Here is a 12925-nt window from a genome sequence, read left to right on the forward strand (position 1 = left end):
GACAAGAAAACACATCGGGAGTCTGTATTACAAAATATATCGGTATTACAAAATAAAATACCGGTAGTACTGAAAATATATTATTTGTTGGGAACGATATCTCCATGGCTTAGAAATACAAAAACGACGATGCCCATATTGTTTGAAAGCTCATTGTAGGGGATTAACATAAGTAGTTTTATAGGAGCAGGATATCAGATTAGAATAATATTATCCCTTTTAATCCCAGAGGGTCAAAATATCAGTCCACCCTATCTATGCAAAAATTCCAAAGGCCGATATTACGGTGCATTTAAAAAAATATGATAAATACGATATGCGAAACGTATCAACATAAAAGGAATACATTTGCTTTATCTAAGTTTACTTATCAGTTCCCAGTAATTCTGTTATGTAACAGATAAATAACCGCATCCTTTTTATGATAGGGATGGCTGGCGAAGTGTAAGCATAAGCAGGTGTTGCATACACGAATTGATTTCTACTATTTGAACATATTTATTTCCATTCAGATATATTTTTACCCAAATAGTCCACGAAATATGCTTCACTAAATATTGATGTTAAATATTTTAATTTTTGTAACAACTAAATATTATTTTCATAATTTATTTAAAAAGGCAAATCAATGATTTTTTTCGAAAAAAAAACCCGCATATATTAAGCTAAAGTGTATGGGACTAAAAAGGTTATGCAGTATTTGGGTATGCATCTAGTAGCGATCGATCAAAGCGATATTTTGTCAAAGAGGATGCTGTCCTAGATTTATTGTTCCAAAAGAAAAAAAATTCAAAATATATTTTTTGTAATTAATCAGTATTTTAATTAAAATAATTTGTAATTAAAAATATTTAATATATCGAAGCATATATGCTTTGTTTTTCTAAGCAATAAACATGGTTAATCATGCAACTGTACTTGGATTATTTTTTCAGTAAATTAATTTAAAAAATGTTGAAATCAATACCGGTATTAACTCAGTAATACCGGTATTATTGCAATCCTTTACAATAAATCGCGATACACTGCACATATTTGGTGGTAAATTACTAGGCAGTATAAAAATTCAACTGAATAACTTGTGCCTTTTTTGCTAATTTAATAAAATGAGCGTGCTTCGACTGACATCGTCATTTTAATAGAAAGACAAATTTAAATTGACTATAACTGGAATGTTAAACCACTTAAACGGCAGCGACTTACCGGTGCGTCATTTGACGATTCCTTTTTTCAAGCAAATTAATTTTCTAAAACATGTTAATGAATTATTTAAAAATATTAATTATTTTATATTTATTTAAAGAAAGAGATACATACGCATAGACAGAAATAACAGGTGACCCACTAAAAAGTCGCTGGCGCTTAAAGGGTTAAAAACACATTTTATTTTTCCCTTCGCGAATCAATTTTAGATATAATAAAAAAAACATATGCAAACCTACAGACAAAAATCGAAGCACATGAATGGTAAGAACAAGTTAAATATGTAGTTTATTAGTGCAGTTACACCTTTTTTATTTGCTGATTCTAATGTTATATATATGTGCTTAAACGAAGGTCATTCGCTTGTAGTTTGAGCTACGGATAAAACGCTGCATAGTTATTTTAAGACGAAATGACGTCCGCTTGTTTCTTTACAATGTTATAAATAGTCTAATTTATTATAGGAAGGCATTATCATATAGCAATCCGTATCATACGGTCCGGCAGGATATTGATAATATCGATCTTCACGTTCGTAGCTTACAGTTACTTTATGTCGTGTCAATAAATTTATTGAGAGTTTAAATACATAAAACCATATATTCATATTTGGTAGAGAATTGGAGAACAAATTATACATACAGTTTCGTTGTTCGTTCCATGTATTTAGCTCAATGAAAAATAGATTCTTTGGCTCCTAGTTTGGAGACAATACAATGTATTTATTTCTATTCTAAGACAAAAATCGATTCGAGCCAACTATTTATATGTAGATAGATACCATTTCATGGGTTAATAATAATAATAATAATAATAATAATACGGCAAACTGGCGTGAATAATTCCGCACAAAGCGTTAAAATAAGGTAAACCCATACGCTCGGTAAACCAATTAAATTTTCACGTTTACCGAAACACTTTCTACGTTAATGACGTTAATCGACACATATAACGCGAATACGTGGTGCACAAAATTAAAAGCGTATTCGTGTAACCATTATAAATAAAATCATCCGTGTTAAGCTCTTTAGTTTGGATATCTTACTTCACGTAAGGTCAAAGTAAATTCGTAAACTTCCATTGCAGCAGAATTTCCGGTATAACAACGGGAAAATTTATTTTTTATTTTTCTTACTACTCTTTAGAAATAGCGGCAATTAAGAAAATATTTCACCATTTAACCATTATAATACAGTACCGGCAATGAGCCGTTAGTGAATCACCGCGCAACCAAATTTGCAATGACTAATACTTCCTCGATTTTTAACAATAATTCGCGATAAGTAATGGACGCTTTTTACTGTAAACCGATTTGCGACAAACTATGAAATTATATTGGCAATGCAAATAGTTTAAACTCGTACAATCAACAATCACGCTTGTGCATTAATTAGCCAGTAAAACTCTTTGTTTAAAAAGGAAGAAGAAAACACCGATCTGATTTTTTTACATTGAAAACCTCGGATTAATTGTTCCGCTCTGATTCCATATTACAAATATTATCGCTGTTGGATGTTAGATCCTATTACACTCGGAATTAATATAAGAAAACATATGCACAAATGCTTAGTTATAATTATTTCATTATATATTAAAATTGATCCAGAACCTTTGACTAAATTATATTATGGTAAATCCTACTGTAAAGATGTGTAGGTTCAAATTGGTTTAAGAACCATTAATAAAAGTTAAATAAAATCAATTTATAACACACTGCTAGAGTAGTTTCACATGCCTAATTTTTCAAAAAAAAAAGTGAAATTTTTGTCATAAAAAATGCTCAGATTTTCATTGTAATAATATATATACAATCTCTTGCTGTAATTACTTTACTTTTTGCTATTATATATGTGCAGTGTTTTTGCAATATTTGATTTAATCTTTAAAAAAGTAGAATAAAATATTATATTTTATTAACCACAACTCTTCATAACTTTACGATAATTAAACATATATTTGTGTAATAAGAATACTAAGATTTTTTGTAGCGATTTAATTTTATAAAAAAAAATATTATTATTTATTTATTTTTAATCGGTGGAAGGCTTTATTATGAATGGAGTGATTTGCTGGAGTTTTTACAGGGTTTTGAAAAGATATTAGCATTGATTTTGAAGACACGGAAATAGTATTTATGATTTTTTTTATTATTGTGTGAATTGTCTTGTAGTCCAACCTAATAATGACAGTATTACTGTGGATTCGAATCTTGTATTCCAACTCAAATCGCCTACAACAAATTACTTAACTACAAAGAGAAATCTAATCGTTCGAAAGACCAATTGCACCACACCAGAGCTCGGATTGAGTCTTTGAAGGTCCGTCACGGTAGCTATGCGCGCAACCGCTATGCAAAAATCGCAAGACCTCGACACTGATGGTGGAACAACCTTCTCCACTTTACCACCGGATAGATAGCAACCCGCAGCTTCAATCGACAACTGCGAGATAACATTGGGTACATAATGCAACAACACCGATGAATAATGAAGCGCTCAGCTACGCCACTGCGACAGAAATAATACTACGCAGTGACGTCACGTCGTAGCACGACTACGCCGCGATGGTATTCTTTGAAACGAAACTTTTCGGCTGGGGTTTCTCGTGAGTCATACGAGAAAAGTGAAATTCGATGGAATCATGCTCACGGCTTTAGCGTGTATTTTAAAAGTTATCCTGTCATCTTCAAAGAACGCGGCGGGCTTAGAATAACCCCGCGCAAAGGACTAAATCAAGCTGTGTAGGTACTTAATCTCGCGGAGCTGGAGAAATTCGTTGCTCCGGGAATTATTCCAAGAAAGCGGCGCAAACGAGCTGCGCTCCAAAATAGTCTCCTTTATCTAACTCGCTTGGAATTAATTGCAACGTAAATCCAAACAAAGTCTGCGCTTTCAAGGTGATGGCTAAACAGTTAGTAACATAACGAGATAAAAAAATATACTGAAAAAGTTTTCGGCATTACAAGATAGCAAGAAACACAAAGCATGTTTATAAAGTTTTCAAGAATTGATAAGAAAATAACAAGTATTGCGAAAACTAAAGCATTCCTCACTATAAGCAAGCTGAATTTTATGTAAATCAAATTGTACATAGTTACTCTTAAAGACACTGCAGACAATAAGCAAATGAAGCACCCTCTCCTCCTCGCAATTTAAATGTGTTATATTAAATGCTAGCCGTTATTAAAAATATTTAAGGACCCAAAATAAAAGTTATACTGGACCAACGTATATTTATTTATTTTATTATAAATATTCCGTTGTAACATGAAATCAGCATTTTTGATACAGTGCAAATAATAATTTGGTTAACATTAAAATTATATATGTTGATGGTGTATCATTAATTAAAAAAAAATGTAGTGAAAATGTTTTCAATAAATTGCTTCAGTGCCTTATAGAAATTCTTATTGTGTCTATTAGTTTATTTTATGCAACATTACAGACGTTGGACCAATGCGTTACAGTGGGGTACTAAATAATAAATCTGTAAATCAGCGACTATTTTATTAATAATAAATAGCTTATAATCAATATATGTCACATGCACAAGCTAGCTTGATTTAATTTTAATTATTCCTCCGTGACATTAGGAAAATCTAGGAAAACATAATCTGTATTGATTGATCGAAATTATAATCATATAATAATCACTAATTCCGATTTCCCAGAAACAAAATAAACTTAAAGACTAGGGTCCATTATACCACTGGTATATCGTGCTATTGGATATATGTATGTATGTAAAAATTCAATATATACTAATCACATGTTTATTTCCGTCAAATATTAATCTTAAGTAGCGAACCGATTTCATGGAGAATGAAATTATAATATAATGGATGAGAAATCCTTATTATTCAATGCGGCTAATTAAATCCTATGCTTAATAATGGCTAATCTAAACATACAATACCCATTTGAAATTACTTGGAAAACGATAAGAATTACAAATAAATCTAGCCAATCCGTTAGTGTCAAAATTTCATTGATTCTATTATTATTATACTCTAAAAGCTATAATAAAAATGAATACGATTCACTAAGTTTGTGCTAAAGGAAATGTTCACATTCTTATCTTTGGTTAGATTATATAGATATAATAACACAATCTATTTCCTTTGTAGCACTTTGAGCAGCGGTTTTCAACATTTGACTTGTTAATCTGGTAAGCATAACTTAAGTCTTAAAACTATCCCATCTCTGCTTCATTCCTTAGTAAATTATTATACTGTCTGAGCATCGCATTTTTTTATTCTTATTTGTTAAATCAATATCTTCATAGATTAAAATTACGATGCCCATATTGCATGAAGCAAAAGCGTAGAATAAAGTTATGCTAATTTTGGGAGTTTAACCTAAGTAGTTTTATCGAGATATGAGATCAAAGTAGAATAATGTAATCCTTTTTAGCCAAAGAGGGCCGAAATATCGGCCCCTTACCAATGCAAAAAAATCCACCGGCCGATATTTTTTTAACATGTTCACTATTTTTATACATGCTACCTAGCTTTTCACAGTAATTCTGTTACGTAACAGAGAAACGACCGCACTCTTTTTTATGATAGGGATGGCTGGCGAAGTGAAAACAAAATCGGATATTGGATACACGATTTAGACTCCTTTTTACCCAAATAGTCTACGGGATATGGTTCAGTAACAATAAATAAGTCTCAATTTAAACAAAAAATGTGATTATTATATAATTATTATTCCGATCGATCATTAGTTTCATTTAGATTTTCATAATCTCACGGATGAATATCGTGATGATTATATTAAATCGAGTCATACATATTAGGCTTGAAGGTTTGAGAACCCTAGGGGTGTAACATCATAGCAAATGAGACTTAAGGTGGAATCTAGTTATAGTTATTATTAGTTTATATAAACAAATGTTGCGACAGACGATAAATGACGTGATGTTTTCTCCGAGCGGTGGTGGAGAAGCTGACGCAGGGGCGATGTCCATGGGAGGTCCTCAGAGGTAAAGTTAGTGACGTGGCAGCGATTGTACAGCGGAAGTTCATCCCTCTTTGCTACGGTGGTGTTTGTATGAAAGAGTTCCTCTCGGACGGGGAGCGTCTGCTGGTCTCTTTGAGTGGCTGCTGGTGACTGTCTTCTCCTCATCCAGCCAATCGTTGCAGTCGCTTCAAAGAACGGGGAAATAGGTATACGCCTTTAGAAAGCGACGTTCGCTTGATGGGCATTGTCCAAGGTCGTATTGCATTGCAACAGGAATTTTGTGGATTCAGTGATTTATTATATCCGTGACCGTTTCGCAACTAAGAAATATTCTGACGAAGAATATTTACAATAAAAACAAAACTCGTGTTATTTATGTGGTAGTAACGAGGGCTATGTGGTCCAAATCCTTTACGCTATTGTCTTGTTTCCTTGTTGATGGATGTTCATTTTGGTCACAGTAAATTAACGCAAGTTTTGAGACAAAGATCTGTGTGAGGTCGCCACAAGGCATTGAAAATTCTCTAATAATGAGCTATTTCAACTTATATATAATAGAATATTTTGTTTGAAAAATGTATTTAAAAAAATTTCAGAAAATACAACAATATTCTCACGCGTTATAATCACGCGTTGCACTGATATTGAATTCTGTTGTTAGAAAATTAAAAATATTTTCTAGAATAGATCATAAATATTTGGGATATTCACACTTTTTTAAATTAATTAATTATATTTTTTAATAAATATGTATAGTATAACTAAAAAAATGAAATTGGGATTGTTTTTTCTCGGATGCGAAAACTTTCTATTGACAAGAACTCTCTAGTCTTGAACCAACCCAATTTTTTAAACAGTTACACATTGTGAAACTTTCTAAGCTCTTTAAAATTACATTTAAAGAAAGACGTTCTTGCATTTAATGTAGATTTTTAAATTAATTAAAATCGAGCAATCTGGCCATTCCAATACATCTTCTCATTTCCCACTTATTCGAGTAGTACTGACATTAGTTTATATGTTGAGATTTTTTGCTTGAGAGCATTAGTCCTCACCGGATGGATTTTAATATGTAATCCGAATTCGAATACAAAAAGATGGTTACGTACACGAGTTATATATGTACATATGTATACAACTCCTCAACAAACCTTACTCTATCGATTGGGCTACTTAATAATTCACTTTTCGAACGCTTATCGCCGTCCAATCATATCGATGCAAAATTCGCCAATTTCCAGATTAATATATAAGTTTTCCCCCATCCTATTTCGAACACTCTTTCACCCGATGACTTTGATGAAGTCGATTCGCTTTTGGATCGACCCCCGCTAGGTGGTTTGGTATTCGTTAAAAATGCTATTCTCTTCTCTGGGTTCACAAACACCAATCGTCGTTCACGGGCTCGACTCCAACAGCTAGTTCGCAATCTGGTTTTAAAAATAAAGCAAAATATTGGCCGAACCAGACTGGCTGTGACGTTTCGAATGTTTTGAACTCGCGCATGTGTTAGTTATACGCTGATACGTCATAGCGGTCGCGAACGGGCTGATTAGATTAGCGGTGACAGTGTCCGATTGGAGTCGTAGGAGCATTTCATTGCCAGCCGAAAAGCAGTTACAGATTTTATGTTTAGATGCCTAGATAGTGTCCGGGAGAATTGATTAGGTGATAATATTTAATTGATTCCTGTTGATTCTTGTTGCACATCTCGCGATACGTCAGATTTTAATTAAAATTATCTTATCTAAAGCATGTAGCTTTTATCGGGTTATCATAGGTTATTTTTAATTTAAAATAAAAAAAGATTAAGAACCACTTGTATTTACTCCAAAAGATTTTCAGTTTGAAGTTTCAATTAAATCACGGATAGAACATGTGACACGCACGCACATGCAATTATATGCACACGATGACGTTGGTAGTAGCAAAATCGTGTGTTCGATAACGAATTTCAATATCAGCGCGAAATTTTACTTCGAATAAAACAGGTTATCTATTCTTTGTGTCAAAAAAAATTATAACAAAAAACCATACATGCTAACAAAAAATAACCCTCTAGGCGTGCATATAAAAAATAAATTGAATATCGACCAATAGGAAAGCGCAAAAAACAATTATCCCTTCTCAGAAGTCAAAAATCCACGTCAAAAGCAATAAAATCGTGAAGTGATAATTGTTTTTGTGTCCTCTTATTGACCTAAATTCTGTTTCAATATACTTTAACCAATACTCTCATATCAAAAGTCGGCAGTAATATTGGTAAGGATAGCAGGATCATATTTTTCAAACATCCCATAAGAGATGAGTTGGCTTAGTTTGTATTTTGAACTTGGTCTAATGAAAGATCTAAAATTATAATTAGTTTTAGAACTTTCATTAGGTCAAGTTGGGTTTGGGTTTGAACAGCAAATGGACGTTTCGCAACTGTCAAATTGAGTTTCAGACATTAGAGCAGCATATAATTTCACTAGCGATCAGTTAAATTATATTTTTGCTAGTAGAATATATTTGGACTTAATCTGATGGTGAAAATGTATACATATATTACAACGTATGGAAAAGTTTAAATCATATGATTTTACTAGCACCTGCCAGATAATTTATATTTTTACTGGTAAAAATATATATCTACCATTGAAAATGTATTCCGATATAATTTTACTGAAATGACATATTTTAAGAATATCCCGAAAATTTCTGGTTTAAAGGGGTGGGGTGTTTTTTTAATATTTCGATTTCATTAAGATTCATAGTAATTCATTAAATGACATAACCCGTTTTCAACATCGCACTTTAGCAACAAAAGTAATATGTTACAAACTAAAACGATACATAAAGTATAATACAACTTAAATCTCGATAATATAAACACACCCAATAATATTATAATATATCTCAAACTCGACGGATCTTCTATCAACTGAATTTAAATAAGCAATATATAAAATATTGCGAGCGAGCGGCGGCGAGTGAGCATTGGTCAGAACAGTGAACACCCCATGAATAACTGTTAGTAACTAATCTCTTTCTGAATAAAAAATCCGAAGATTCATTTTACACGACTGTACAAACAATTCGTTTTATGAAAAAAAGTATTTATTTAAATGGACATTGCTCTAAAATAATTTCCTATTAAACCGCATCCAATTAAATTCGTTCAGGACTAGAGCTTTCCTTTCGTAAATTGCATTATGAGGATATTTTAACAATTTTAATTCGTAAATTGCATTATGAGGATATTTTAACAACAGTTTAACGGATTTATAAACGTTTAATGGAAATGACGGAACTGGAAACTATAATTTTTTTTTATATTCCATCAGAAATTATCACGGGGATATAACGATACAATTATTGTAATAAGAAGTTTAATTGATTCAGCAGTCAATAAAAAAATTGGAAGTTTTTTAAATCTTTTAAATAATAATGAATTGTCAGAATATATAGCAAGGGAATTAAAATGTTAGCATTATATAGTGTTTTTTTAAATATTGTTTTCAAAATCAAATCTTTGTAAATTAATTCTTGTACATGCATATCTTAGATAAGTTCGGTACACCATTATGTTTCAAAAAAGCGGTTATTAAAAAATTCAAGAAAAATAAATGAAACAGTCCAAAATGTTACATAATATAAATTTAAATTAAAAAAATTACACATTTTTATATACAGAAATCTACCTAATTGTAGCGGCCATATCGAACGGATTTTTATATTTTGAACCATTTTATAATAATTATATTTTTTTGACGATTGTGGCGCATTGGGGTAATATGTTAAATCATTCTAGTATTAATTTAATTTAAGTAAATAATAAATGTTATTACAGTGAAAGGGCGCAGAATCTATTTAATTAATATTCTTTATTTATGAAAAAGCTTTAGGGTAAAAGTATACGTATAGAGAAAAGACCAGGAAAACCTTTTTATCCTTACATTGTGAAAGTGTACATCCGAGTCGTACATAAAATGGAATACATGAAATATAAAATCAAAATACAAAAAATATAAACCACACGATCAACAATGTTTTGATCAAGCAAAGGAATCGGTATTCTCAAATATACACCTTTTTAGAAAAACGTCGGTACGTGATGAATACACTTATTTTGAGCATATATATTTTACCATTTATCGCAAATTATCATATATTCTACATTTTAATATTTAAAAAATCTTTATACATATACTTTGCGCACACAAAATTAAAGTGAGCTTAAAAAAACATTATTCTTTCAAACGTTTGTATATTTTTGAGAGAAAATTTCTTAATGAGATAATAAAATCGTAATTTCTTCCAAACTTTCGCATATTTTTGTGAGAAAATCTAACGTAAATTTCTCTAAAATTCACGATTTCAGCATTTATTTACATATTTTACAATCTTAGAATATATTTTGAATTTCATCATATATCTCAAATTGCTCAAAATACGTGTTTAGTGATAGTTGACCAATGAAATACCTTTGTTAAAATACTAATAATAAACAATGACCAACACGATCGATTAATGGTAAAAGACGATGGCAAACTTTTGTTTGAATCTTATAAGAATTCTAGTGTTTTTCAATTTATATCGTATCTCGGAGATCGAAATTAGTGATTATTATATAATTATATTTCCAATCGATCAATTACAGATTAGGTTTTCTTAGATATTTTCGATCTCATGGATGAATTTCATGATAATTAACTAAACTCGGGCTAGGTCTTGTATTGAATAAAGCAATTTCTAATAATGAGCTAAGTCGACACAGAATATCAAACAAGTATAAACAATAAAAAAATGTGTTTTTAAACAAAGTATAGTTGTATTTTTACATGAAATATTATTGAAGAGTCGCGTTTTGACGACTGTTAAGTCTTTGCCAGTATTTTAAAACATGCACAAAAAAGCGACAAGAATATTTAACTTTGTATATTTTAATAATAATGCACTTGAGAACTGTTAACTTCATAATAAAAAATCAGAAAACATTATTTTTTTAAATAAATTTAGTGAAAATATAATAATAAATAAAAAAAACACAATTTTAAATCGTATTATAATATCAAAAACTTGAATTGATTAAAATAAGAAAAAAATGTAATTATATGTATGATAGATTCTTAGTATACTGAAAAGCAATCTAGAAATTAATTCTGTTTTCAACCATGACGCGCGTAAAAAATATAAGAAAATAATATAACGCCAAATATATGTTTAATTAGCTGCTCATAATTTGAAAAAAAAACTGGAAGATTTTGTTGTATAATATAGTAATTACATTATTTAGTAATTAAAAAGATTTTCTTGTAAGAATGGAATTTTATAAGATAAATGAACATAAATAAGGCAAATAATTATAAAAATAAGTAGTGACGTAAATATTATTCGTATTGAATGATAAATACACATGCAGGTCATTAAATCAGCGCTTTCGACCAATTGAGCGAAAATCACTTTCGAAATACGTCATAAATAAAAGTGTCGCCATTTTGCTTAGATTATTTCACTCGTTACTTCGGATCGGAGTAACGAGTGAAGAATAATCGAAAAATAAATAAAAACATGGACCATCACGATAGTGCTTGGGCCAAATCGCACACATACACAGCTGTCATACGTCACTCGCACGCGTCAAAATCGAAGTTTAGAAAATAATTAATTTCGGATATCGAACGAAAGCTTCGACAAAGTGCCTAAAAATAGTCACAGTCACATGTTTTGGAGACGAACGTGCGTGTGTGTTTTTTTGCCAACGCCACGCGGCACACGCTTCGAGAACGTTCGTAAAGAGAGAGAGAAGGAAATAGACAAAGGGGCGATGGTGAGGTTATGTAAACAAAGGGGGGACCTTGAAGTATCCACCCTGGTAGAGGGTGTCCGGAGGTCCGAAGATGGCCACTTCCCACTCGAACAGATTCTCCTCGCCGAGCAGTTTGACTCGGAAGCCCTCGACGGGCTCTTCCTGCAGACTCTTGTACTCGAGCGCGAGCGCCCGCAGCGCTGAGCTGGACGGCGCCGCCATCGAACGAAATAGAGAGAAGGCAATCGATAAGCGCGAAAAACGGAACGATCGAACGGCTGGGCACACGCGGATATGCAAACTCGTTCGCCGAAAACCTCGGTCGGCTGCCAATACTGTCAATACCTAACGCACAGTAATTTGCCTCCGAGCAGCTATCGGCGAACGGAACGCGCGCGCGTGCACTCTGTACGGCACGGGAACAAACACTGCACGAGAACAGCTGTTGAGGGCAAAGGAGACCTGACACGCGCGGCATCGCCGAACTTCGCTTGTCTATGGCCGAAAGATATGTAGCGTGTGTGGGGTCGACGTCATACTTTAAAATTAATGTAAATCAAATTTATTAAATATTCTTTCCCACCAATCTTTTCCTCGTTACTTTTTTACTATACTGTATGCGTCCTTTTTATATATGTATTTATTTAGGTTTATTATGGCCAAAACTTGGCGGCTTTATAATTATGATCCAGATCAGTTGAACATGTCTGGATCATAATTTTTACAATATTTCCCATTCTGTAAAATAACCTCAACTTTTCTTCTTCAAGTATTATAGCAACCATGGATATAAAATCCTTCTTTAAATTTTTCTTTGAATTCTAAAATTTACGTCTCTATATTATATGATATTCTTTACTCTATGGTATTACTCATAAGCTTATCTCGTTTATAGGGGCATTTTTTCTACATGCGATTTCCTATAAATGTTTTATATAAAGTGTGTGATATTATAGTGACAGTTATT

General features: G+C 31.9%; 1 protein-coding gene across 1 annotated transcript in view; it reads right to left on the minus strand.

Moving 5' to 3' along the window:
- LOC148228705 (ubiquitin-conjugating enzyme E2 R2) overlaps window positions 1–12388 on the minus strand; it is a 58313-nt gene extending 45925 nt beyond the window's left edge. Inside the window, exon 1 of the mRNA XM_088199547.1 lies at window positions 12007–12388. Coding sequence (XP_088055673.1) covers window positions 12007–12180 — 174 coding nt within the window. The 5' untranslated portion in view covers window positions 12181–12388. The remainder of the gene's footprint in view (window positions 1–12006) is intronic.
- Window positions 12389–12925: the final 537 nt, after the last annotated feature.

The sequence above is a fragment of the Plectrocnemia conspersa genome, unplaced genomic scaffold, assembly GCF_051122295.1.
Source record: "Plectrocnemia conspersa isolate PC_06_02 unplaced genomic scaffold, ASM5112229v1 ptg000012l, whole genome shotgun sequence".
Classification (NCBI taxonomy): domain Eukaryota; kingdom Metazoa; phylum Arthropoda; class Insecta; order Trichoptera; family Polycentropodidae; genus Plectrocnemia; species Plectrocnemia conspersa.